The sequence below is a fragment of the Corvus cornix genome, chromosome 1A (genome assembly GCF_000738735.6).
Source record: "Corvus cornix cornix isolate S_Up_H32 chromosome 1A, ASM73873v5, whole genome shotgun sequence".
NCBI lineage: Eukaryota > Metazoa > Chordata > Aves > Passeriformes > Corvidae > Corvus > Corvus cornix.
The window spans coordinates 11,674,720-11,702,331 of record NC_047057.1 but is presented as its reverse complement, the minus strand read 5'-3'; the positions used below and the strand labels follow the sequence as shown (position 1 = coordinate 11,702,331).

At 38.8% G+C, this 27,612-nt stretch overlaps 2 protein-coding genes across 3 annotated transcripts in view; one reads left to right on the top strand and one right to left on the bottom strand.

The window, feature by feature from the left end:
• Positions 1 to 18,907, bottom strand: part of FAM185A (family with sequence similarity 185 member A) — a 38,108-nt gene extending 19,201 nt beyond the window's left edge. Inside the window, 5 exon segments of the mRNA XM_039570360.1 lie at positions 4,016 to 4,154; positions 8,542 to 8,634; positions 12,560 to 12,669; positions 18,388 to 18,484; positions 18,486 to 18,907. Coding sequence (XP_039426294.1) covers positions 4,016 to 4,154; positions 8,542 to 8,634; positions 12,560 to 12,669; positions 18,388 to 18,484; positions 18,486 to 18,755 — 709 coding nt within the window. The 5' untranslated portion in view covers positions 18,756 to 18,907.
• Positions 18,908 to 19,234: 327 nt separating this feature from the next.
• The window catches only part of CCDC146 (coiled-coil domain containing 146), a 69,651-nt gene continuing 61,273 nt past the window's right edge, over positions 19,235 to 27,612 (top strand). For both annotated transcript variants that reach the window (XM_019283580.3, XM_010395659.4), the window contains exons 1-2: positions 19,235 to 19,369; positions 25,579 to 25,739. In XM_019283580.3, coding sequence (XP_019139125.3) covers positions 25,590 to 25,739 — 150 coding nt within the window. In that variant the 5' untranslated portion in view covers positions 19,235 to 19,369; positions 25,579 to 25,589. The remainder of the gene's footprint in view (positions 19,370 to 25,578; positions 25,740 to 27,612) is intronic.

The window sequence follows — 27,612 nt, the reverse complement described above, 5'->3', positions numbered from 1 at the left end:
CATGGCTAACACTTAGTTTGGTACAACCTACAAGAAGACCTAGGGTTTTGTCAGCAGGCAGCTCCCAGGGAGCCAAAGGTAATTATATTCTGTCAGCATATAGCCCCTGGGCCTGCTCTGTCTTTTCTGTTTTGATAAGTAGATCCTTGAAAAATATTCAACATATAGAAATCAAATTCCTTTTAACCACATACTTATATGGCAGAACCACCAATGCTGTGCAACATCAAGACAATATATTGGTGTGGAAAGCTCACTTCAAACATCTAGCTAGAACAAAAGCTGCTTTTGAAGCAGACAGGACTGTCCTGCTGTGTTGTGTCCTGCACTGGCTACAGACTAAACAGAACTGAATTTTTGGTCATGTAACTGTTCTCTGAAGGCCAACACTTCATTTAGGATTTTTAAGTCAGGCAAGTATTTCTTGGGCACATCAAGGGCAAAGAGAGAAAGACCTGACTAGAGGTAATTACCAGTTTGATTATTACAACCAACTGACTCCAGCATTGTAATGCAATACTATGATATCCAAAATATAATAATTTTAACAGAATATTGATAACAGCGCCTTAGTGTTTTGGGGTTTTGCTGCTTCTGAAGAAAGAGTCATCTTTTCTATCATCTACAAGCTTTGCCTCTACATGAACATTGCAAAATTTCAAATTACAATTTTGTAATCAGGATCAGTAGTATAGGACCAGGGCAAAAGATGGCTTTTGGGATATAAAGGCAACAATTTATGCTGTGTTATTTATATTCTTTCTTTTTTTTTTTTTTTTTTTTTTGGAGGCTCTTAACATCTTTTGATACACAAAAAGGAAAATAAACCATTATGCAGCTTTTTACCACTTAAGAAATTAATTTTATTTTCATTTCTTTGTAGACATGTCTGTACTTTAGTCTGATGAGAATTTAAAATGCGAAGTTACCATTCCACTCTACGTGAGTGAAATCCAGAAATGTAGCTGAAATGTATGGAACACACTCTGGTATATCATGGGGTATACTTTCTGGAGGGATTATAGAATGCCAAGCTCAAGCATTGGACTGTACTATCTTTGGAAGATGGCAGATACTCTTTGTGTTATTCAAGTCATTGACAAGGCAGTTGTATGTTTGCCCTTTCCTGTATACACATTAGTGACATATGTATTAGTAAATACATAAAGTAACCTCAATAACCATGTTTTCCAGCATGATTCTCTCAGATAATTAAATTGTTACTAGACTATGACAGAATAATAAAAGGTCAAGTGCAAATATAAAGTCCTGCACAGGCTTTACTGATGTAAAGCAGTAAAAGCTGAGTGCTGCTTGCAAAGAAGCTTTGCAGGCAAGGACCTGGGCATCTTGATGGACACCATCTCCAGTGGGAGTCAGTAAAGAAAGTCAACTGCACACTGAGCTGTATGATTAGGAGTATAGACAGCATGTAAAGCCCTCCTGTGAGATTGCATTTAGAATATTGTGTCCAATTTTGTGCTTTCAAGTCAAGAAAGACACTGGCATACTTTAAGGACAGAGAAGGGTATTGAGAAGATTAGGGGCCCAGACCAAGCTCCAGGCACTCTGAGAGCATCTTTGTTTTGCTTTAAAAGGAGAAGGCTGAGAAGGAGTCTTCTTGTGGTCTTCAACTACCTAATGGAAGGGCATAGAAAAAAAAGACATTCTTCTCATGGCGATGCAGCAAGAAGGAAGAAGTAACAATAATGGATACAAGTAATAATGGAAATTATGATTTCTTTTAAAAAAATGGTTTTTTCCCCACCAGAAGAATAATTCAGGACTGGATCACTATGTCAAGAAAGGTCATGCAATCTCTGGACTTGAAAATATTCAAAGCTCAACCAGACAAGGCCATGAGCAAGCTTGCTCTGAGCCCACTTTAAACATTAGTTGGGAAAGAATTTGATATCTAGTCTAAATTTGAACTAAAGTTATAAAAGAAATTGATAATTAATGCAACTCCGCCCAAGACCTTGGGACAGCTGCAAAGAGGGGTTTCCTGTTCCTCCCATGTACCCCTTTGTAGAGAAGGTTCACTGTAAGAAATTTCTCAGGATCAGATTTCTTTTTCAAGTGTCAACTCAAAAGCTTAAGAGCACCTGACATCTCTAATGCCTGTTAGAGATGCTGATGAAAATTACCCAAAATCAACTCCTTCAAAACAATGCATTACTCATTTGCCACAGGAGCATGAAGCATGCAAATGAGCAACTGTGAAAGTTTGAGCACTACCAGCGTCATGAGTGTACAGCCTGAGTTTCAACCACACAATGTGTCTCAGACAGGTTTGTAAAGCCTGTGCTGCACTAGCTTCAATTTTCCCAGAGGAAAAGCAATGAAATCTAGCATAATTTTGTGCATGATGTGCTGATTTGATGCCAGCTATAGCATCAGCTGTAGGGAAATGATGACTTTAGCTGCCCAAGAACAATCTGTCCAGGTGTTTACAGACAAAACTATCAAAATTGAACTACCTCATGAGTAAAAACCAGAAGTGAAAGTAACCTTTTTTTTCAAACAGAAATTTACAGTAGGAGTTATCTTGTCTGCTAATATGTGTTTGTAAGTGTACTTTAAAAGCCTGTGCTCTTACTATTAAAACATGATTGAGGAACATGGTATTTTACAGAAAATGGGGTTTTTTATCAAAAAAATAGACTAGAATTACCAAGCAAATGTTAATGTGCAAATTTTTTTAAAACAAACAGCTAAAATAACATTAGGTGTTCCAAACCCATTTAGCAGAGAGGTCATAAAAATAATCCTGAAGAAATGTAAGAAATGTCTGCATAATTTGGATACAATCTATTTGTTTTCACATTGTTCTTCAACTTAATGACAACAGGCATTACTGAAGGAAGTAAGTCATTAACTACAGCAGTTATGATTTCATTTTTGTACCAAGAAAATAAAAATAAACTCTTGGATGTGCACAGAGACATGAACCTGCTCACAAATTGATCACTCCACAATATCATTATATTGTATAACATTAGAAAAAATGAAACAGCACATCTTATCAGATGGAAGTACCAGACATAATACAAGTCTACATGTTAGAAAAATACAAGAACAAGAGGAAAAGCAGCTTATTTCTGTCTTTGGATGCTAAAATTAACTTTAACTAATAGGTTTAGAAACCATTCTCACACTTAACATAAATGGACAGAGAAGTTGCTCCTTCAAGGAATTAAAAAGGCATTCTCTAGCAACAGGACAACATAAAATTGCTAAGAAATTGCACCAAATTTTTTCTAAGGGATATAGCTGAAAATCTGGAACTCTGACTGAGATGAGTAATCTTCTTTGTACATCCCCCAGTTTGTTTTACTCAATGTTAAATCACCACAAATGTATTACAGCACAGTTTGAATTCAGTGGGAGTTTTGTTAAGTCAGAAAACCACACCAGACCTGAACCTCAACTGCTGTTTAAATAAAAGACTCTGTAGTTCATTAGTTTTAGTTCTAGGGGAAGGACACTAAAGGGTGGATGGATTAGAGACTGCTAAGAAGTTCTAAGAACTTCTTTTAACAACAGGAACTGTCATCACTCTTAATATAAGGTGCCAGCAAACACACTGGCTATTTCTAATAAAAACTTCTAATTACAACTGTCTCCTACAATAGTTCTTAATAGATTATATGAGCTGCTTCTCCTATGAAGAAAATAAAGGATGGGGAAAGGGGAAAATAAGCCTCCTGACGACTTTTAGTATCATTTTCATTGCTGAATTTTAAAATATTTTGATGTTCTTAGTATGTGTAACATTTCTTTCCTGTAATATACACTTTTTGCTATTAATAACTCTGCTTATGAAATTGTTTTCAAAATACAGTCTCATAGGTGGCAAAAAAACAACTAAGTGTCTAACAGAGATAGAACTGTTCTACTCATATTCTGTGCGCAGCTGATTTAGTGATAGTCTACTGCATTAGTCCATTTGTTACTGCGAACATTACTGAACACCTCCAAAGCAGCTAAATTTGTGACAGATTTTCCTTCTTACCATGAACACTTCCCAACATAATATCACCAGATTCTGAAGAGAGAGATGCTGATTCTGCATAGAGATACTTAGTTTTCAGCAGCCCATCCTCAGTAGATATGTTGATGGTTGTCCCCTGCAGCTTCTCTATATTTACACTCTAGGAGAAATAAACATAATGGAAAATTTGTCATCACAGCTTGAAAAAGCAGAGGGAAGCAACACTATTAAAACACAAAACAAATGGAAAGCTCTTGTTGGTGCAGGACAAATGGAACCAGATTCTTAGTTAAAAGCTACACAGGACAAACCAAAAAACCTCTTCATCCAAGAGCTCTGACCTAAGAACTAATGATTCTTCACAACATTCCTATGAGTTATTACATCCATTGTTCAAGTGAAGAACCCAAGTAGTCACAAACAGATAAAAAAAACCTTGATTTAATATTCAAAAATTAAACACTCCATTTTGAAAAGTAAAAAAAATTATTAACTTTAATAATGAAGACTGAATCTTCAGACAGCATTATGGCACTTAGAGCACTGGTGATCAGTTTTCTGCCACCACAAACTGAAACATCCACTGTCTTTGTTACATAAAGCTATTTATGAAGATTTTTAACTGGCTAACTTTGCAGACATATCTTTGGTGAAGGTTTGCAAAAAAGCCCCACCCAGCTGCCCTTTTTCTCAGCATAAATTTTCCTATTACCTTGGTTACTCAGGCTTCTATTCTTGGACTTCAGCCTCAAGACATACAAAGCCTTGAAAAAACAGGGATAAGATCTCCATTTCTACTTCTTTTCAATAGAAACAGAGAGAAAGGATAGAATATGAAAAGTTGCACTATGAATTTGGGAAATCAAAGGTGACAGATGAGATTATCTATGTAAAAGTGATGAGCCACGTGATATAACTTCAATCTATTTGAAAAAACAACAATTCACGTGCTTGTGCAACAACCATATGAAACTGAACTCTATTCTTTCTCAGTTAAATTTGATTTATGGTAGAAACATGCAATAGTTCATACTCAAACCCCTGCTCAATTTGGTTTTATTTTGCTTATGCAGACTTTCAGTGAATTGCACAAAATCCTTACTCATTACAGGAAATGATACATGGCTTTCTAGATCAAACTGTGCCTTACTCGAACTATCTCTAATCCTCCTTGTCATTTTAGCATTGCTATCTTGTGCAAAAAGAGTTGATATAAAAAAATAAATCTGTCTACCCTCCCAGTCTAATATTATATAAAGAATAAGCTGGATGAAGCAAGGGGTATTCTGACAAATAGCCACTAGTGTTACACAAACTCAATGCTGCATTGTGTCCCAAAAATTAAGCTGAAGAGACTGGTTTGGTATGGACTATATGACAGCCAAATTATTGGCCTTACCCACCCATTCATACTGAACTACTAAATTTTAAGATTACAGAATGGACTACTGGCTTAAGACTCTTCCCATGATGCTACAATACAGATTAGGTCTCCAATAATTTAACAAGTTACATTAAACTTCAAGAAAATCAAAATGTTATGCTAGAATTAGAGATACACAACAATCAATATCTACAATCACTGCAGGTTGTAGAACTATGCTACAGATAAAAACAAAACCCAACAGTATTAAGGCCCAATTTGTCACTACTGAAAGGGACAGCAATTGAGCTTTTTCTCTTCTAATGCTTGCAACAAAACCCTAATAACCAGGGATCTTAAACATAAATTTACATTGCATCTGTCCTAAATGCTTTCCACAAAGTACTCCCCCACTCCCTCACCCTGCATGGCAAAATGCAAACCTGCTGTGACACATGGCCACAGCAACTAGTAAAGGGAAAGCCACTCATTTTAGGCTCTATGACCTAACCTGCTCTAAAAAGTTAAATAACTTGCAAAGAGCATTTCCCATTTGAGCAGGGCCATCACTGATATCAGCACAATGAAAATAGAGTAAAGCACACTTCAAAGAGGAGGAATACAATAAAAATATCTGCATAGTTTGGGTAAAACTGGCTGTCTTGTGATATTCCTAACCAGGAAAAGGAAAGTTCAAAAAGCTACCCCTCTTACTATAAAATGCAAGTTTTAACTCTATTTAGATACATTATTTTATGTAAAAATTAAATGCTTTATTGTAAACAGTCTCACACACCAACACATTTACCAGCCTTAACTACCTTTCTTAAAATTACAAAGCAATAAAAAGGGTTGTCTCAGCTCCAGATAAAAAGAAGTTACTATAAACAATAGAAGAAAAACTAGCAATACAAAGAACACTTGTTTCAGAACAACCCAAATCAGGGTAGGGGCATGGAGGAGGGGGGAGTCAGACTGCTCAAATATAAGAATAAAAAAGTATTTTAGATGCGGAACGCATGGAAAAAATAGGATTGCTTTTCAATTAGAATAAATATGTTTTCAATCCCAAGTTCTTTAACTCTTGTGGATTTTTGGCAGAACATAGATGTCTGGCTCTACTAAGCAAGTGTTATAGAAAAGTCCCCATGGCACAGATTAGCTAATAACTCCCCAGTCAAACAAATTTCATTATTTTTGTCCATTGAACCACCAGATCTTCTGGAAAAAAATTCCTTCCCTTGGGCATAGAGCCTTGAGGGTTGCAGTTACTGAAACTGACCACATGCTCAAGTTCCATTGGTTTCATCTGCATAAATCTGAGAATGCTTTTGCACCTGAACACATTTTCAAGCTAACAACTAACATCTTGCTATGTTTAAATAAGACATACACAGATCCTTCCCCGCATATTCCTGCTCTTGGCCTTCCTTTTTGCGCTATCATTGTTCAAATGTTTTACTAGTGTCTTCTCCCATTACCTCCCTTAAAAAATATTCTTCATTTCTCAAGTGCTTAGTGCTTTTTACCACATCCTCTCCCTCCCCACCTCCAGGAGGGGGCTGGAAATGCTGACGGAGCCATAATTACATAATGATGGCTGCAACTGATGGAAGAAACACATACAAACACACAGAGGAGACATAAGGCTGACTGATTATTAACAGAAGTGGTCAACTGAGAAAAGAAATCTGTCCTTCCTAAATACACTGCAAAGTTTGTTAGTGAGAAGTTCAATAAAATAAGCTAAAATATTCTTCTGTAGCTGTGAATTTGTGCTAAAATGACTCACTTCCCTCAAGTTACTACAGCTTTACAACTCTAAGGTTGACTTCTTGCAATATTACACACTATATACAAATATTTATGATCACAAAGAATCACTTCAACTTAATCTGTATGAAGATTGTTTTATTGTTTCAAAAGGATGATGTTTCTGAAAAGAGTTAATTTTCTAAAAAGCATTTAAAGGCTCAAAGCAAAACAATTTTCTGAGCTATATTTTCCCATACAGATACAATTATTATACTTATTACATAAAAGGCAGTCTAACACCCACTACAAAGAAACACAGATAAATTAATGCTGACAGTTTTTGGAAAATCCAATGGTAACTTGCTTATTTTACAGCAGGACATTAAGAACAGCTCACAGCTGGTTCTAGGTAAGTGAATATATGATATGGGAACCCAAGCTACAAGGTATGCAACAGTGCCAAACAACACTTCACAGAGGTGATTCTGGATGCCTGGAATGCAACAGTTTTGTCTCAAATCTATCCTTGGCAATGGAGAGTTACCCTTTAAACCAACAGCACTGGGAAGAATCAGGAGGAGAGTGGGGGTATCTATGGATTCTGACAGAGCACACATCCAAGCTACTTCCAGGCTTGGCTTGGCTCCACACGTTCATACAGCAATGCCTCAGATCTAAAGAATCCTAAAGCAACCAGTTGCATGGACATTATGATACCTAAACACTCAAGTTGAGCCTAAAAACAAGACTGGGTGTGACAACTGCAGGGATTTTAGCTCTACATTATTTTAAATAAAAGAGAATTGCCTACTTATGCCAAGAAACAAAACCTGAGCGCAGCTGTTTGTGGTTAGTCTCATACTGCCATCTACTGAAAAAAAGCAAGCTAGTTCTCTACAAAATTGCTTTCCTGTTCATGATACTTCCCACTGCATCTCATAGCAAGATTATATGTGATTATATTTCTTCAGCTGCAAGGAAATTGGCAAAACCTTCTACTCTTCCATTCTTACAACTGTGTAACACTAGAAGTGTACAGCATGTACAAATATCAAGCCACTATCCACGGGACACTAAATTAAACTCCTGGGCCTTGTGCAGAATCCAAGTGCCTAGGTATCAGCCAAGGAGAAAGTTTAAGAATGTTGTGAGGGGTCTATATAATTAGAGCTGATGGGTTATATCAGTAGAACAACCTCTGTGCTGATGGAATGATCACATGCTTATTCCTGCTTTCTGTGGAGCCTGTTTTTTAATCCAAATCAAGCATAGGATAATATAATTTAACAGACAAACCTAAGAAATAGTGAAATGACAAACAATCAATGAGGGTTACTTACATATTCTTTAGCACATTCTTCAAATTTAGTCATTTTACAGCAAACAAGCAGAATAAGCCACTGAAAAGAAAGTTTTACTTCCTACATACCCCTTTGTCTGTTGCACAAATATCTGTATTTCCATGAAGTGTTCCAAGACCAATTACTTTGCCACCATTTGTCCGTATATCAATTTTATGGCTCTGAAAAAAGTTTAAAAATCATACCGTTAGGATAACTTGTTTTCTAGTTATAGTTATCTTGTTCTGCAAGTTGTACCACATTAACCACTCCAAACCTTAGTCCTGCAAGCAGAACCAGGTTCTACAGAGCTTCACTGCACACAAATTCTAATTAAAATCATTTCGCATAAAGCAAATCTCAAGTTTTTAACAAATAAGCCAGGTTTCAATTAAAAGCTGCTCTATAGCCCTTATACCTTTCAGGTGTTGCTGCATACAACTGGCAAGAGAAAAAAATACAGAAATACACATAAACCAATCTCAAAAAGCAAAAAAAAAATAACACCAGGTATTGAGAATAAAATGCAATCATTTGTAAAAGGGAAAAAAAAATCTTGAAAAAATCAGATTTAAATAATCTAATTGTATTCATAAACTGCAACTTCACAAATCTGACTTCAAGAAGTCTACAGATCTCCACAGCAAAGTTATTTTGCTTAAAGTCACTAGCATAAACATGGGAATAACAGAATTTTTTTAAGTATTCAGCAATTTTTATACTTAATGCTGAATAAGCTTATACACACACCCCCCCCTTTCCTTCAGTTTCCCACACCACCATCTCCATTTTCAGATATATTAGTTTCTATTGAAAAGGATATTATTCCCATGGATTGTATTTAATTTAGGATACCATCCATCAAAAATATCAGAAATAGTCAAGAAACTTAGATTATAAACACCTTTCTGGATAAGGAACAAATTGCATTATCTAGGTCTAATCAGATGGCAAGAAGGTTAAAGACTTAAAAAAAAAATTATATCAAGTTTCCAATATGGAAAACATGGACATCTCCAGCACATTCCTGATGAAACACCGAGAACCAGAAGTTTCATGGGGTTTCATAAGACAGGAAGAATTCTAGAGCACGGTTTCTTTACCTTTATGTTCAAGTCTTGCTTCCCCCTCTTCTTTTAAAGGTGTTCTCACAGTAAAATGCAACACCCCTTGACACTACAGTACTGCTTCAGACTTTTTAAAGGCTGGAAATAACTCAGCTGTTCAGTTACACTTCTAAACAAATGGAATAGATTGTTCTCTCCTTATACAGTAATAATATGAACTAAATGTTTCAATCTGGCATCACAGCTCCATTGAGGCAGCTATACCAGGCTTGTTACCAGAAAAATGGTTAAACAGCAAATCCTCCAAATATATAACTTGAGAAGAATATAGGAACTTGCAAGATTGGAAGAACTAGTGTACAGCAAGGGCTCAACAATATGGCCACTGATAGTTCAGTAAAATAAAACCACAACATACACACTAATTCCCCCCATCCCAAATTATTAGAATATCTTCTTAAAAAAAACCAACAAGGCTTTCAGAGATAGGTATCTCTAGAGACACCTAACAGACAGAAGTATTTGCTGAGAGAAGAAACCCACTTATAGTGGTCAAGTAGCTTTTTCACTAAGAGGGAATATTCCACCAGCTGAAAGAAAAAAGCACTAATTTGTCACAGGGCTTCTCTGAGCAAGGGAAAAAGGTTTGAGTAAAGAAGAGGCAAAAAGGCTGTCAAGGCCTTAACAGATGTCAAAGGAAAACCAGAAAAAAATTGTTCAGAAGTAGAGAAGGACACTAGTGCAGGACAAATCAGGCTCAGATGTGGTGTGTGGTGAGGAAGCATAGCAGGTCTGCTGCCTGTGTGAGCGAGATGCCTGGAAATTCTTGTTATCACCAACACAGTCAGAGTGAAAAGTAATTGAGGAATATGGAAACATAATTAAAGGGTCTCCCCAGTCCCATTATCACTGACAAACTGTAATAAGAAGCAGTAAGAAAAAATTTTAAAAAATAAGCACTGCTTTCTCAATAAAGAATTTGTGAATTATTCATACTCTGAAGAAGACCTAGATGCCATAACTGTGGTTTGGAATTACTGCTGCTATCATTTGACCTGGAGGCTTAGAACAGATAGGGTGAACTGGACTTTAGCCAATTCAAAAACAACCACCACCCAAAAAAACCCCCCAAAACCTCAATAAACCAACCCTCAACAAATCTCACTGCCTGGGTAATGTCTACTACACCAAAACTGCCAGACAAAATCCATTAACAAGCCTCATAGGGACTCATTCTTTCTGCTCAATTACTAGCATGCATGATTAAGGAAAGTAGATGTCAAATCTCTAAGTCTTTTGAAAAGACACTGAAGACTATATTAAAAAAAAAAAAACCCAGCTGTTTTTTGAATTACAAATTATACAAACAACTTCTTGTGAGATAAGAAAATTAGCAGTTGTGAAGCTGTTTGCTGGTGCTCTTGAATAATCCCCACATGACCAGATTTTTTTCATTTAAAGTCACTCATTGATCAATGATCTTTTTCTCTCTCCTATAAAGAAAGGGTCTCCTGCTTTGGTGGTTAATGAGGTTTGTTAATGCTAGTGAAGGAACATTGAAACAGCTTTAATCCATCCAGGGGAGGGCACTATCACTTCAATTTGCTCAGTAAAGTACATTCCCTAAAGGGGAATCAGCTCTTATGCTTCACTACAGCATCTGGTCTATAAGAATTTTTTAATTTTGGGAAAACCCTGAAGGCTAATACTACTGCTTCTCACTAATAATTCTGCTTCTCTGATATCAGAGAAGCTATATTAGAATTCCTGAAGCTATATTAGAAAAAAATTAGTTCAGTCACCTCACTAGAACTACAGTAATTAAAAACAAGACTAAACTGAAACCCAGATCTTAATCTTTAAAATTCAAGATTTTTCACATCTTGGATTGTATTTGAGTCAAGATTCCCAGAAGATAAGTTAGCAGTCTTTCCTCAAAATCGTCTTTTTCCACAACACCACAAAAAATTCTTGATGCGATGGCATGCCATGACTACTGTCATTATTGCTGGCCAAAACCACCTTCTTTTCTCATATTATGCAGTTTCTCATGTACTATTGTTTTCATTATTATATAACAGCATAACTTTTAAACAAAACTTTAGACAGGCAACACACAGTACTGTTAGCTTTTTGTTAGATTTTAGGTACCTTTATAACAGTAATACGGTGAATTACACAGAATCTGCAAGGTTCAAGTTGTCTGTAGTTCCCTAGATGTAGAGAAAACCTAGCTCTATTGTATATTAAATTCCTCCCTAAGCTCAGTTTTCCCTAGGTCCATTATAAAATCATCTCTTACTGCAATAGAGAAAAATGTTGAATTTTTTTTTCATATCTCAAAAAATTTGAAGAGCCCTTCTTTTGAATTTATACCAATTCCCAGAGGTGCAATCCCAAACATCAAGTGAATTGGATATCAAATAGCACCTAAGTCAGATAAACTGTAAATAATTTTACAACAGCTTATGTCAGCAAACTTGGAGCCTTAAGACTGAAAAAACAAGGTCATGCCTATGATATATACAGTATATATCAGATATATTTCAGTCAGGTATTTTGGATATGTAATGTGTAACTTCTGATTGAAAATTAACTTAAAGGGTTTGTCAATAGCTCTGCTATATCAATTATAAAAAAACCTCCAACCCTCCCCCCCAAAAAAAAACCAGCAGCATGCTGCAAAGTCTCGATTGAGCAGGCATAACAGTTAACCTACTAGACAGGAAAATCCAGTCTATTTTTTTTTTTCTTTGAGAGGCAGGGAAGACAGGGATCAGGCTTACTGCTGTCAGTGTTCCTGCTGGCTTTGGCTATCACAGATACATGGACTTCTGACTCCACGTTATTTACTGTTATTGACTTTGTGCCATAATTGTATGCAATAATTAAAGGTGAGGTGCTATACACATCGTAATACTATGAGTGTTGCAATGAGAAATACCAGAGTACCTCTCAGCTCCAGAACTGGTATTTAAGTTTTGACACTATATCCCACCACACAATCCCCTTTCAAACAGTTGGGGAGGGTTCTTTGTACCTTTATTGACTGCAAGACACTAGTCCCCTTCTCTGTTTCTATTTTGCAGTTATCACATTCTATTTTCTGAATCTTCACGCAGCCAGTCCCTGATGTTTTGATATCCAAATCTAGAATTAAAAGAGTTTTATTAGCAACAGAATGAGAAAAGTCAGATATCTTTAACATAGTATTTGATCACATTATACAGTAACCATATGTAGTAAGGAAAAAGAGCAGCTTCTTTGTTATTTAAGAACCTGCTTGCTAAGTCTGGCCACACACTTTGACCTGCTTGAATAGTCACTATCAACCACGGACACTGAAAGTTTAGTAAGCAAGCCTGTGTATGAGCCATCCAGCTCCAGGAAAGAACATTAAGAGGCAGAAGAATGACTGTAACCTCTGGCAAAAAATCAGGAGGGTGTGATCCTTTAGTGAAGTCTCATCTTCTTGCTTTTTTAACTTCATCTCCTAGCTGTATCTATCACCCTAGCCAACAACTCCATTAAAAATTCTACTTTGACACTTGGGCACCCTGACACACATTTTGGGGTAGAAGGTCAGCAGGTGTCTGAGGTCACATGTAGAGTAATAAGGTTCAACAGCACAAATACATTGCCTGCTGCAGCACTGCCATCACAACCCCAAAACAGACATAGAAGCGTTGGTGTGCGTCATTCTCCCCAGACTTCTGGAAAGCCTGGCATTCCCCTGGCATGAAGAAGCATGTTTGCCTCTAGTCTGAGCCACCTCACCTTGCTACTGTTCATAGACTCCTACAAAGAAAAATCACTAGGTCTTGTAGATAACATGCAGGAGCAGCAGAAGTATTTTTCTGCCAGTTGTCTCACCCTTGGGTTTAAGGAATGGGATGAAGTTTGAGAATGTACAGTCTGGGGATTCTGTCTATATTAATAATCATTTATAGTAATCATGTATATTAATGACCACCATAGTGACTGGCAAAATGTAAAGGCAGGAGAGGAAAAAAGTGATTTTGTTCTAAGGATAAAAGGCAGAAAGAAGAAAAACTGAACAGCAATCAGAAGTGTTTGCTGCAAGACACAACTGAAGGACTAAGCGATAGTGAGCCCCATTATTCCCTAAAGGAAAGCAGATTATCTGGGAAAGAAACCTTCATTTAAGCACACGTGAAAGTCTTCCCTTCACCTGCACTTCCTGCTAAAGTTACCAGAAAGATGAAAATAATCACCATTATGTGCAAAACAAGTTTTGCCACAAGGAGATTCCCAAGTCAGACCAGTGACCCAGCAGAGCCTGAAGATCAATACTGTCACACTGCTGCCCAGTACAGGTGCTTCCTGGAACCATGACAACAGTAAGCTTGCAGACCATGAAGATGAGACACTGAGAGCTCCAATTAACAACAAATGGAAGTTTTTTCACCTGACAAATAGGAGAATCCAAGAGACGGAACTAAAACACAACATCTTTGTAGCAAGGGTGCTACCTCATGGCTATAGTAAGCCAAGAGGTTAAATTTAGTAAAGGATGTAGACTGTGCTCACAGGTAACAATTCCTTAAGAAAAAAAGGCTACAAGAGGTAGACTGGAAAGCAATGTTGGTTTTGAACAAGCTGTCTTGCCCCAGACTGCTCAATTCACCCACTGGACAACTGCACAGTGCTTGGGAGGATCTACAACCAAGACTATTTTGCTTTCTGAGAACAGAGTCCCAAAAGACTATTTGCTTGTGCAAATCTTTTAATTCAATCAGCCTGAAACCCTCCTGCTCTTGTTACTTCTGCCAAAAGGGATGAGGAAAAGGCTTGAGAGTATTCACTTTAGCCGTGATACAAACTCACTAAGACTTCTACAAGAATAAGGTTAATAAAAAAATTTCTGATCCTTTAGAACATATTATGGCCATCATTTGAAAGGTGGGTTAGTAGTGTAATCCTAGCTATCAAAGATGGGTGCTAAAAGAGGACCCATCACCAAAGAAACACCAGGGACTTCTGGAAATACACTTTATGCATTGATCTTCTGCGGAGTCACAGCACTTTGCTAGCCTTGACATAGCAAAAATTAGTGGACAAGGAATTGAGCCCCTCTGTCTCTTTCCCTTTGAGTTCCCAAACCAAGGATAAACATCTCCATAAAGAAGCGGGCAGAAAGCTGGATAATATTGCCAATGAAATTTTAACAAGGAGGAACAAGATACAATCTGTTTTGGTGCCAAAATTCCAAAAACAGCCAGTTTGATTCCTCCCTAGCAGAGACGAGGACTGAAGCCAACTTTAGCCACAAAAACCACAAAGAATGCATGAAGATCTTTGTGGTGTAAAAGACTCACATCAGAAATAAAGGCATATAGTAAAAAAGAAACACTTTGGTATCAGAATGTAGACAGAGGTACCCCAGGGTATTTCAGCATAAGTTGCCTTAAGCTATAAGACTTGAAATAGACTGGATAATTATTTATTTTCAGATGACTCAGCAGCCCTAGACTACTAGAATTATCTCAAATTACTGTTATGCAAGACCTCAGTTCACTTTACTTCTGAGTACTCATGCAGTCAATGTACAGTAACCAGAAATCAAAGAGCAGGTTTCAGGTTTAATTAACACATGCGAAAATAAACAAGCTTGATTAGACAGAAATTCCTTGAAATCTGCCATTGATGAAGGTTAAATATATCAGAGAGGATTATCAGATCAGGTATGATATTGAAATACTATACAGAGCTCAAAACTAGACACTAAGACAAACAGAGGACCTTTTGGTACTTGCCATACCAAGCTGCTTACAGGTTGCCTTTGGTTTAAAATGCATACTTAAGCTCAGCATCTTCCACACATGCTCTTCAGGCACTAAGGAGTTTTAGATAACTTGCAGCTTCCTGGATGAGCTCCAACCTAAATTGCGAAAGCTGTTATGAAATGCCTTAACTTCCAAAGTGAAGAAAACAAGAACACTGAAAAGACATTCACATCAGCCTCTCAACTTCTTGCAGCTAAGTGACTGGTAGAGCTCAGGCAAAACGGTCTAAGCAGAGCAGAGTTAACATCCTCCTCACACATTCAAGGAAAGCCGGAGAGAAGCCAAAGTGTTTGCAGAGCAACAACAGCTCCTTTCTGGTTTGAGATGCGTTTTTACAAAGGGTAAGATCTTTTGCTTATCCAACGATATTTAATGGATAATTTTTTTCTAAATAAACAAACACAGCAACTCAAGCACAAACTAATCCTCAGAAGATCAAAAAAACAAACCAGAGCTGAAAGGACACTTAAAAGTAGAACCTCAGTGGCAAGCAAAAATTCTACTTCACCAAGTAAAAACTTTAAAAAAACCCAGAAAAAACTACACAACTTTACATTTTTGTAAATATATCTCTAGATACCCCATGATAACAGCATGAACAGACAATACTAACATCATGCTAGTTACGGGGTGACAAAGAGCAACTTGTGTACATTGTAATCCACAGATTGTCCAGGGAACCTGAATTGCATGAACTTACCGCAAACCCAAGTGGAACAGCTTAGAAACCTGCAAAAAAAGAAAATCTGTTTCAAGAAGAAAGCCCCTAAGACTGTCTGCAGTTTTGGCTGACATTCAGAATATAGGAAGAATCTCAAAGACAGGACAAAAGCTAAATTATTTTTTTCCACCAATCAGGATTCATTATTGAGACTTTCAAGAAGGCTCCCCACATTGAAATCCTTTATGAAGACTGAGATTCTCCACATCTTAATACAATGAATTCTGCCCCTTGAGAATAACCAAGTCTGGAGTGACTTGTAATAGTCACTCAGAGATCCTGGAGAAACTGAAATATTAAATGACTACAGTATCCAGACACACCTGGTACCAGAGAATTGAAGGGTAATAAATGGGACACTGGGTTTGTTTGATTCCCAGTAATTATGGCATGGACTCTGTGAATGTGCTACAGACAAGCCAAGGTAATCTTGCTGCTTGCCAAGCAAGAGAAGAAAAGAAATAAAAAGCAAAGCTGTAAGATTGTAACTGAAACTTCTCAGGTAAGAGTCAAGACTACAAGACTCCTGGAGAAGACAAGTCTTGCTACAGTTCAGTGACAGAGACAAAGAATATAGAGATAACAGTTGACCTGTTTAAGAGACCTAACTTAGATTTTCAAATGTCTTTAACAATATCCTTAGTTCCGTATTGTCTTTCAACTAAAAGCTAGGCACCACTTTCAACAGTACAAGAAGCTGGAAGTCAGCACAAATAGCAAGGTTGAAAACTTTTATCAACAACACCAAATTATTCAGACTAGTTAAAAACTCACTGACAAATTGCAGGAAGACCTTGGAATGCCACATACTCAAATGATAAAATAGCAGGAAATTAAACTATGGTACTCTGCCAAGAGTTTACCAGGAAGTTTTCACTCTGAAACTGTTTCCATGTGTAAAGGGACATGCAGAAGAGATTCACTGAGGGGCTGAGCTGTATGAGGCTCTGAAAATCCTATGATGAAAACAGTTGACAGCTAAGAGAGTGCTTAGATGAAATATCATTTACATTTGTTCTGTTCTTACTCTTCCCTGAGCATCTGTTTATGACCAGAGACAGGGCAGTGGGTAGCTGGACTCAAAGTAGGAATCAGTATGGCCATTCTGACAGAGCAAATCAGAGAGACCCCTAACTTTAGTTACAGAATATTTGTGCATATATTAGATGGTAGGAAACAAAACAGACCCTAAGTTTTGATAAACATATTAAGAAATACCCTTTCAGTTATAAGCAGTGTTTTTAAAAGAAGCAAATTATAGGGATGAGTAAGACTGGAAAATGTGAGAATGATGTTATGTCAAACCTATAGGACTTCTCCATTTTGAATTGCATACAGTTCAGGTCCTTCTAAAAGAAAACAAGAAAATAAAAAGCATGTTGCAGAATTTATCCTAAGATAAAGGGTGCGGGAAAAAGCAAGGTAAGATAAAAGGTGCAGAATACCTTTGCTGTATGTAACACCATATTCTACAAAAGTCATAGATTACATGTATGAAGAGTAAGTAGGGTGGGATCATCCATCATTTCTCATATCACAGCTGCACCAGGGCATCAAATGAAATATAGCATCAGTCTTGAATAATTTTAAGCAAAACAAGAGACCAGGTGCATTGTACATCAAAAAGTTTTTCAGCATGGTGAAACATTCTGCACTGTATAGGAAATTGCCTAAATCCACAGGAAAATTCAAAAACACATTAATGACTGAACACAAATCCCTGAGTTTGTACTTCCTAAACTTAGGGCCACTGTCAGAATTTCAGTTCAGCAGAGATGTTTATTGTTTTCAGCCACTACATATGCTCTCCCAAATTGTGTTCCATACAAGAAACCCTGCACAGATTTTAGCCTTGTGCCCAAAAAGATAATGCAACGTTTGTAGCGGACAAGGGAGCCCTTCCTTATATTTCATCTGTATCGTTACCTTCCAGGCTTTTTTGATCCTGTGGGTAGCCACTTAGCATAACAAACACTGATGGAGCTGGTGGATCCAACAACCCTACAGGGAACAGCCCTTGGAGAGCAGGCGTGCACAGCTCATGCTAAGGATGCCGTCTGGAGCCGGGTCTTTTCTGGAGCAGCAGCTGCCAGAGCACAAATGACAGGGCGCGTTCTGAGCGCCACTCACCAGCTGAGGTTTCAGCACTAACTACTGCTGGCAAAAAGGTCAGCAACAAATCACGTATCCAAACACCCAAGAAGTCAAGAAACAAAACGGGATGTTTTGAATTAGCGAGGGCACAATGCCGTTCCACAACACCGGCTTCCAGCCGAAGCACCAGCGCCAGCCCAGCCCCCGGTGAGCTCCCCCCGCTCCGTGCACCTGTCCCGCACCCACCGAACTTCACCGGCGTCCGGACGTCCACGGCGGCCTTGCTGTCCACGCCGTCCGCCACGATCGCCACCTGCCCCAGAGCCTCGTCGTGCTCCACCCGCAACTGGGTCCCGCTCCCGCCCGGGGCTACCGCCGCTCACGGCCACCAGGACCCGGTCGGCGCCCGGGCAGCGCTGCGGGTCCAGCGGGCGGACGCTCACCTGGCACGGCAGCCGCACCCGCAGCCGCCCCCGCGGACTCACCGAGAGCGCCCACTCCCGCGGCGGGGGCGGACCGGGGCCGCTGCGACCGCGGCGGGGGACAGGCGGCATCCACCGCCCGCCCGCCGCCTGCACAGCCAGGGCCGCCCAGCGCGGGAGCAGAGCCCTCATTGCCGCCGGCGGGGCGGGAGCGCCCGGGAGCCGCGTCAGGAGCGCCCGGGACGGACGGGACGAGGCCGCTCCTGGCGGGTGGCCGCAACCCCCGGCCAGTCACGTGGTGCGGCTGAACGCGGCGAGAGACACCGGCACGGCCGGTAAACAGGCGGTGGCTCCGCCGCAGAGGCTCCTGGGAGCCGTAGTCCTGTGGCGCGCGGAAGGAACTACAGCCGTGCCCGCGGGCCTATCGGAGAGAGGGGGCCGCGGGGCATTGCCGAGAGTCTGCTCCTATTGGGCGGCGGGGCGGGACACCGGAACCAATCAGGAGTGGAGGGCAGCTGAGGCGGGCGCAGGCGGTGCGCGGGTTGCCATAGCGACGGAGACGCCGCTCGTGCGGGCCGGGCCCTGCGGCGGCCGGGAGGGACTCGAGGGGGCCGGGGCCGGGGCCGGGGCCGGGGCCGGGGCCGGGGCCGGGCCGGGGCCGACAGAGGCAAAGCCGCGGCTCCGACGTACAGGCAGGAAGCGAGTCCAGCGGCGCCGCCACAGCCCTGTTTGAAGAGTCCCTGAGGGCCGGGAGTGCAACCCCGCCGGGGCCCAGGGCGGTGCCGTGTCGCGCGTGAGGAGACGAGGTACCCGGGGCAGCCTGCGTTGCACTTAAGCCTACGGCGAGTCTGCGTGTGTTGCAATGTCCTCGGTCAGCTGGTGTAGAAGCAGTTTGGTAGACGTGTTGGAAAACCAGTTTTTTGTTGTTGGGTTTTTTAAATGATAGTGCAAAGCACCCGAATTGCTCTCTGTCAGTAAGTTTTGGTCAATATGCTATGTGTTGTACTCCTTTTTAGCAGTTCTAAAGCCAACCAAATAAATATTTTTCTGAGCTCTGCACAAGTACACCATGAGACAATTGTCCTTACAGGGTTTACAAACAAGCGGGGAACCACTTAATTCAGTTTAAAAGACTTTTCTGGACTTCATAGCCCACATTATCATTGTATAACAATTTTAAAAAAGGGGGTGGGGCGTGTGGGCAATAGATGATGTTCAGTCAGGGGCTGAGTTCTTGTCATAGTTGTAGTTTACTGTCAGTACTGAGAGAGAAACATGCACAGAAAGCCACATTGTCTTAGCGACATTGCAACACAAGAAATAATGAAATCTGGGCCTGTTACTTAATTACTGTCTCACTTTTGCACTCCATGTGTTTCTTTTTTATAAATAACCATGCAAGCATGATACTTAGTCATCAAACATTTTTCATCTCATTAGCCCTGTTTCCATTTCTGTCTGACTTTGACTATTTATGAATCCGAAATGACATCTCAGTGTCCAAGAGGAAAAAAGATTGTACTAGTTTTTTGGTCCTTTGGTAATTTTCACTGTGGGAAGTTTAATATACACCAATAAAGCCCTTTAAGTTAAATTATTTCATTGGTTTACATTACTCAGTCTCAAAAAATCCTTAGGTGAAACACAAAAAGGGCTAGCCTGGTTTGTGATAATCTAGTATAGAAAAATAGAATTCTAGAAAGTCAAAAAAGTATCAAGAAATATCTTGGAACATTATGGAGGCTGCAAGTTATTTTTTTCAAGTCTTCAGAAATAGTTGATTTGGGGAAAAAAACCTACAAAATTCTCACCCTTGAGACCAATACCAAGTTTGGATGTCAAATTGTTTGTCAGGGAAAGTTACAGATGTATAACGAGTGTGTTGCAATGTGCTATGACTCCACTAGATGACAGCCAGTTCAGCAAATAACTCCGTGATCCCACTGTTCCAAGGGAATCCGGTCTCTGGTAAGGTGGGGCTCACTGCTGCCCCCCTTTCTCCCTGAGTCAGTGCTGCTGTTTCTTATCCTTGACTACCACCTCCTTTAAAACGACAGTGCTGCTTTCCCACAGCCCCCTTTTCCTTCAGGATCTTGGTACCTGATGCTCCTCATGTAGGCAGAAGTTTATCAGTGCCCACAATCCACAGTAAACTGTGCTCTGCATCACCTTTAATATTGTCGGGTTTTGCATAGTCGAGAAGTTAGTTCCAGAAACCATTCCAAGATGCTTAAGCCTCAGTTTTGTTTATATTTCATTGTTGCTGTTGCGTTTTCTCATTAGATACACTCTAAGCATACTCACATTGTTAAAGATACCGTACAAAACAGATAAAAAGTAATTGCTAGGAAGAAGTTCTTTCTCCATACATATGAAACCTCATGTGTTTAATGTTTTACTTACGTTGTCTATATTTTTGCTATATTGATTCTGTTTAACTTTCATGCTCTTGTTTGGATCAGCTGGTATAGCATGTAGCAGACTCCAACAGTGAAAGAATATTGATTTGTTTGTTTGTTTGTTTTCTTCTTTTGCTTTCTGGCTTGTCATTTGCAGGAATAGAAAGGTATATCAAATTTATAAGTGAAAATTTAATTAGAGCTCCACTTTTGATAGCTGCATGATTTCTTAGTGAACTACAATGCTTATTTGCCATTTTACCAGATATTGGTGGTGTTGTATGCCAAAGAATATTCAGTATTTAATGCAAAAGGTAAAAAAACCCTAGAACTTACAAAGTGATATAAAATAGATTTTAAGCCAAAGTATTATCAGAAATACTTTTAGGCTAAGGTGAGAGAGAGATTTCAAGGAAAGAGGAATTAAATAAAAAATATTTACAGGAGAGGCTGTAGAAGGAATACATTTTTCTAACTTTTGTATTTGGAATTTATCACAAACAATCACAAACTGCTGCAGGTACCCACAGGTTATAAACTTAGTCTGCGTGGGTAGGGTTAATTTTACCCATTTGCTATAATTGTAGTGAAGAAATAATGTGACTTCACTTCTTAGAAAATAGGGCCACCTTTATTTGTATTTTGGTTATTTTAGTGGTGTATTTCTGAAATGCTTCCTTGAATCTTCTTAATTCTCAAGGTGTATCAAGGGTTCAGTGGGTAGGCAAATTATGTTTTGTTTGCTTTCTCCTCTGTACTTTAGCATTGCAAAGCACACAATGGTTTGGATTTCAGGGATTTTTTGTTTGTCACGCTACCAGAAATTTTCTGAGGAAATTAAGTTCCTCATGGAAACCATGTGAAATAGGAAGTGGCAAATCTTACCATTCAAATTCTCCTTATCTCAGCCATATCTAATTAGAAATCCAGCAGAAAAAGCCTGTGTGTGGCTCAGGGTGATTCTATCCCAAATAGCAGAGACTTGAAAACAAGGGAAAACAGTGGAAATTATGACAGAGATTGTTGAGCAGTTCAGGTGTGTGGTGTGCTCTCATTTCCCCAAAGTAGTGAGATTGTACAGTCTAATCAAACAATTTATTCTGATTCACATGTGTATTATAATGTCCTATTGTACATGATGTAGTTTTAAATTTAATTATCATTTAATGTTGGCATGATCTTGTTGTTTAAAGACACATCCCTTCATGCTGAAGCACAGGCTCTGCCCAGTTAAAACACAAGGTCTGCTTCTTTAACATAAGGGAAAAAGCCTAAGAAAATAAAACTTTAGGGGGTGGAAAGAGGATCACTGTGTGATCAAATAAATCTATGGAGCTCCTGCTATTAATATTGTCTGTAGGTCTCATCCTCTCTCTTTGAAGAGGATATGGTAGAACTGAAAAAGTTTTGGAAAAGGATGATAAGGACAGTGGAAGGCAGAGAAGGGCTTTCATGCCAGTGACAGCAGGTAGATTGGCTGCTTCAGCCTAGAGAAAGGATTGTCAAATGAAGATTCAACATTAGGAATAAACCTAGTGGCATAGAAAAGTTGTGATTATCCAGTAAAAGAAGTAGGTGATATCAAGGAGCCAGATTCAAAAGCAACAAGAAGCACTGGTTACTCATGTCATGCACAGGTAAAATGAAAATCTCCATTCCCCTGGATTTTATCAATACTGAAAGTTTTGTATGAGTTCAAGGAGAAAGGGGATGGGTTCAGGGAAGCATCACTGCACCATGACTGGTGGGTACTTCTGTCCCTCCCCAGGCATCCAGTGTAGGCTGGAAGTGTGCAGAGATAGTTGATGCATCTTTATACATGGAGCTGCATCTCTTTATGCTAAGAATAAAATTTTACTACTTTTTGCATCTGTCACTCTGAAAAGAGTCAGTGCAGCTAAGTGTCACCTACCTGGATTCTGCACTGATTTGTGTATCAACATTGCTGTTTGCTAGAGACAGACAGAAGTAAAGATGCTGAAATTAGTTTGGGGAATCTGAGTTCAGACTTTTATTATTGTTGCTGCCCTGAAACTGTTCACAAGAGAATTCTCAGCCTGATTTCACCCGGGTTCCAAAACAGCCTTGTAATTCCTGTTCTCTGCAATTCTGTGTCTTGGATCAAGGCTGTGATATTATTTGCAGTTTTACAGTTTGAAAACATCCATACTTGTTGGGCTATTCCGTGAAGTTAGAAATCATGCCACCTTTCAGTACTAATTCAATTAGAGAGTTTATTTACCAGATACTGCAGACACAAAATTGCCACTTTGTTTAGGTTTATCGATAGAATTTTATATAAGCTGAATTATATATTTAGTAACATAGTAGGTAATGGAAGAATGCTAAACCTATTTCAATGTTCCATAAACATACATATGTTTTGTTACGGTCTGCCCCCTCTTAAAATCGCATGGAGACAAGGGCTTGTCACACCGGCTGAGGCTGCCTAATGGTTTTTCTCTGTCTCAGATTTCTATAGTTGTATCTTAACATAATATAAACTTTTCAGATTCAGATTTTTTTTTGGTCTCTCCCTGCCCAGCAAACTGGAGTCTTGTTAAGGACTCTTTTGTACTATTCTACGGGGAGGAAGTGTATTTTTGGCTGATGTCAACTGTGTGTTTCACATACAAGTATCAACAAACATGCCTACACCCATGAAACTCTCGCATTTTGGCATTGTTCTGCTTAGAGGTTCTGCCACAGTGCTTTTTCCTCTGTCTAAATTGTTTCAGTAAGTTGAGAGGAGCAAATAAAACTACAGTAGCCATAAGCATAAAATGCATATGCTAAAATATTCAGCAGTTCTTTACAGATGAAAAATTGCTTGCTATTTATAAATGTGTATACATGTTTATGTACAGTAATTCAGAGCTTATTTCTTGGCCTCTATGATATTTACAGTTATTTCACAATGTTTTGACTCCTCCAGGAGGGATCATGAAATTGCTTTTTCTTTCCATAAGCAAATACAGACACTGAAATCTCTCTAAAAGTCAAAATGTTCCTGAAGGAATTCCAAGCAGCACTGAAGAAAGTAATAAACTTGCCAGTTTAACTTTCAATACCTTTATAGACAAGTGACTTTTCAAAAGGTGAATACAAACAAGGCAGCATTTTTGTATCCATTTTTCTACCACAATTATAAAAAGAGATTATATTTTTCTTAACTGTCAGCTTTCTGGCTGTGGAATGCCAAATTTCTCTGGCTGTTTCATTGGAGAGATCTGGTATATATTCTTGAAATACTCTCAAAATTTCTTCTTAATTTTATTACAGTTTCAGTTTTGGTTGTCCTTGATTTATAATAAGATGTTCTCTTTTAAAAAAAGGGAAAGGTCTCCCATATGTTATGTGAAAGGCTGAATGATGTCAAGACTGCCTAATTTGAAGAGGATTCTGCATCTTTGGCAGCTGATATGGGTTTTATAATGATATGGTTCCATAGCAGAACATGTCTTCTGCATAATAGCTAATTCTGGTGTCAGGTGAACATTTGCAGAAGTTGATGATCTCTCTCCCAAAATTTTGCACAAAAATGCTGTGATACTGATCTGTCCATTCCTGTCATCTACAGACAACTTCAGTGAACTTGTGAAGGAGTTCTTGAATTCCTCCATCCGAGCTCCATCTCCGCTTTGCACTGTGCTTTGCTCTATAAATGCTCTATGCCTTCCCTTATCTCACCATGTCATGGCAAGGTTTCTGTGTGCCTCACAAGTCCCTCTTTCCTTCTCTTACCTCTATAATATGCTTATTGCCTCTGTTTGATCATCCCATGTCTCTTATATCTTTTTCCTGAAATGTTTTTGTCATCTTTCATGCTTCTTCATGCAAAAGGTTGGTATTTTAAAACTCTTTGGATATGCAAAACTCTTAAGATGCTATTATGCCAGAAGATGGATTTGTCAGATGTTAATTCACATTTGATACAATGATGAGGACCAACCTGATGGACACTGCTGTCTTACCATGGTATCAGGAGCATTGTTCCCCCTTGTATTCCACCTCCCATTTCCCTCATCCACATTGGCATTTTCATACACCTCTGGGAGTTCTGATGAACTTGGGAACAAAATTCTCAAGTGCTGGACCAAGGTAGTAAACACAAAGTTACATGAAATTATAGAAACTTTATGGCATTAAGTCTCATCTTGATGAGAAGTAATTACTAAATGTCCTTAGTCTAACTTTTTCTAATGCAAGTATCTTAGAGATTTCTATTCCTAAATAACAGCCATGAATAGGAGATTTTCTCAAATATAAGTGTAGCAAAATTATCTTTTCCAATACCCCTACTTGTTCCAGCTTTCTTTATATTATCTCTCTGTGCATTTATTAAAAGACTGTGTTACCTAACTGGAATAAGAGCTTTCTTTAGGATATTTTAAAAATACTCAAAAGGATGGTAGAGTGATAGTGCAGCCCCTTGCATGAAGTCTTTCATGAAGTTGTAACTGTAGACTTACATAGTTTGCTCATATGGTGACTTCTGTGATTTGAATGTGGGTCTGACATCTTGATGGAGTGGTTTTTACACTCCACATTTATCTTTCACAATCATATATATCCTGGATCTAATGAACTGTATTGGTATTTTTGTTACTTTCTAGAGCTTTAAACAATGAGTCAGGCTGGTGAAGGAAGTCCCACTGACACAGAATTGGCAACTGAGAATGAGTCACCTACCCGTGCACCGACTTCAATAGCTCATAGCCAGGATGAGGCACCCACTGACGTAACAGCAAGTCCTGCATTTCAGTTTTTAGATGAGGTACTATGTGCCCCAGCTTTCTCTGTCTGTAGCAGTGCAAAGTAGTTGTTCTGAAGTGTATCTTTTGTTGTTAATAATTGGAGGTCGTTACCATAGACTATCTATATCTTCCCTATTTCTTTGATTTTTTTCTAAGTGATAAGAAAATTTTGTGAAGCAGTATCATGTTCTTGCTGGGAATGCTGTGCTTGATACATAACCATGTTATTTTTTTCAGTGATCATGACCTTAAGGGGAATGAGAATAGAGAGGTCTTGGGTTTGGTCTTGTAGTATTTTATCTGTAGAGGTAGTTGCATCATGATTTTTAAAAAGGCTACATGGCTGTAGGAAAAATTGCAGGTAAGTGGCTCCTGAGGCACTATTAACAGATGATGGTGATAGAAGGAACCTTTGGGAACTCAGTTTCTTTTGCAGATTTTTTTGTGTTAAATCTTTCAGATTACTAGAAACATTTTAAAATTTAAGCTATCAAATACAGATCAAATGGAATCCTTAAAAATGTAAGCCAGAAGAGCCATTAAGAGATAATCCAATCCAAAGTTTGCACTGAAGTGGATTCTCTACAGATATTTATTTAATTTGTTCTTCAAATCTTTAGCTAATGGAGATAGCTCTTTGGGTATGCTTTTCCAGAATGTCGTCATTGCCAGAGTTTTATAAAAAGTTTTCCCTATATCCCAGTTTAAGTTTCCTTTGTAGTGAGTAATTCACTTCCCACATTTTAAATGGAGACCAGCCAATTTCTGCCCTTTTTATAATAAAAATGTACATCTCTCTTGTATCCTTACCAGGATTTGTTCATATTTCATGTTTTTCTCAAAGTTCTTACCTAAAGTTGCTTTACCTTGGCCTGTTTCGATCTTGGATCTGTCAGATCAGTTTGCTAGCCCAGCTCTTACTCTCTGCCTACAACCTAAAGTCAGGAAAAAGGACAGGGCAAGAATTTGGAGTGAAGGGGAAAATAGGACTGGCCCTTTCCTCTCCTGCTATTAGATCATACTGAACATAGCATGAAGCTGCTGCTTTCAGTCCAATGCCAGTGTATGGGGAGCCCGCAGCTTCCAGTATTGTTGCAGCACAAACCCCCTTTCTTCTCAGTCCAAGGCAGCGGCGAAAGTGCCCCCACACCCCTTCTAAAATGTATTCTGCATTTCAACTTTGTTTTCCTTATTTTTAACCATGGTGAAAACTTATTTTTCTAGATTTATTCTAGAAAATTATTAGATCATTTGCCTGATTTTTTTTCTCAAAAAAAAGTCTTTCCAAAGTAGTTATTCTGCATATCAAATTTAAGGCTAAATTGTTTAATACTGATGACACTGTAAACCATTAATGGCAAATACAGGGTAACCTTAGTATTTAGAGCTGTTCCCAACTCAGGAGAAAACATGCTGTGGAAAACCAAAGTAAGCAATTTGCATAATATTTCATAAATGAGGTCTTCCTGTCATTTTGTCATTTTCTAGAAGGGCACTATGGCTCGTTTATTTTACCATAATTTTTAACAGTTTGCACTTTTACTTTATGGGTGAGTTTGGCTTTTCATCACTTACTTACGTTTCTTCTCTTCCACTGACGTATTTGTTTTCTTTTGTTGAACTTTATACATAATTCAGGGATAAATATATTACTTCAGTCACCATAGAGGTTGTTGCATTGATGCTGACTTCAACTTCTTGGAATCGCTTTCAGGATTTTTCCGCAGAAGCAGAATTGTATCATATTATCTCAGTTTCACTGACCGGTCATTTATGCCTGCACAGCATGTACTTATCAGAAGGGACATCTTTTTGTTATTATAGGATTTCTTTAAAAACAGATATATGCCCTCTTCCAGTCAAGCCAGTCTCATTTTTCTCATGTAAGCAAGC